We start from the raw sequence: 290 nt of genomic DNA, 5'->3' as shown, positions 1-290 counted from the left end.
CCCCCTGACAGCCCTGTGTCCCCTCTCTCTTCCAGTGTGTCCGGACCTGGTGGACAAGTACCTGGAGGAGACGTCCATTCGCTACGTGACGCCCCGAGCTCATGGCGAGGCGGAGCACAGGCTTGGCCACCCCCACAAATCAGGTGGGTGCCAGTGCCCGCTGCCAGACCTTGGGGTTCGGTCTGTGGGGATCCAGTCTGTGGGGATCCAGTCTGTGGGAATTCGTTGGGACTGTCCTGCTTTGGCCTTGTCTGCTCCCACTGGCAGCGCGGGGACTCACCTCTGGCTGG

The 290-nt window shown here is 63.8% G+C and overlaps 1 protein-coding gene across 1 annotated transcript in view; it reads left to right on the top strand.

The window, feature by feature from the left end:
* The window catches only part of DEDD (death effector domain containing), an 11,340-nt gene that overhangs the window by 9,764 nt on the left and 1,286 nt on the right, over positions 1-290 (top strand). Inside the window, exon 4 of the mRNA XM_035888744.1 lies at positions 2-285. Coding sequence (XP_035744637.1) covers positions 2-285 — 284 coding nt within the window. The remainder of the gene's footprint in view (position 1; positions 286-290) is intronic.

The sequence above is a fragment of the Egretta garzetta genome, unplaced genomic scaffold, assembly GCF_000687185.1.
Source record: "Egretta garzetta isolate BGI_Z169 unplaced genomic scaffold, ASM68718v1 scaffold1361, whole genome shotgun sequence".
In the NCBI taxonomy this organism is placed as follows: domain Eukaryota; kingdom Metazoa; phylum Chordata; class Aves; order Pelecaniformes; family Ardeidae; genus Egretta; species Egretta garzetta.
The sequence above is the reverse complement of the archived record's forward strand: the minus strand, read 5'-3'. Positions and strand labels throughout refer to the sequence as shown.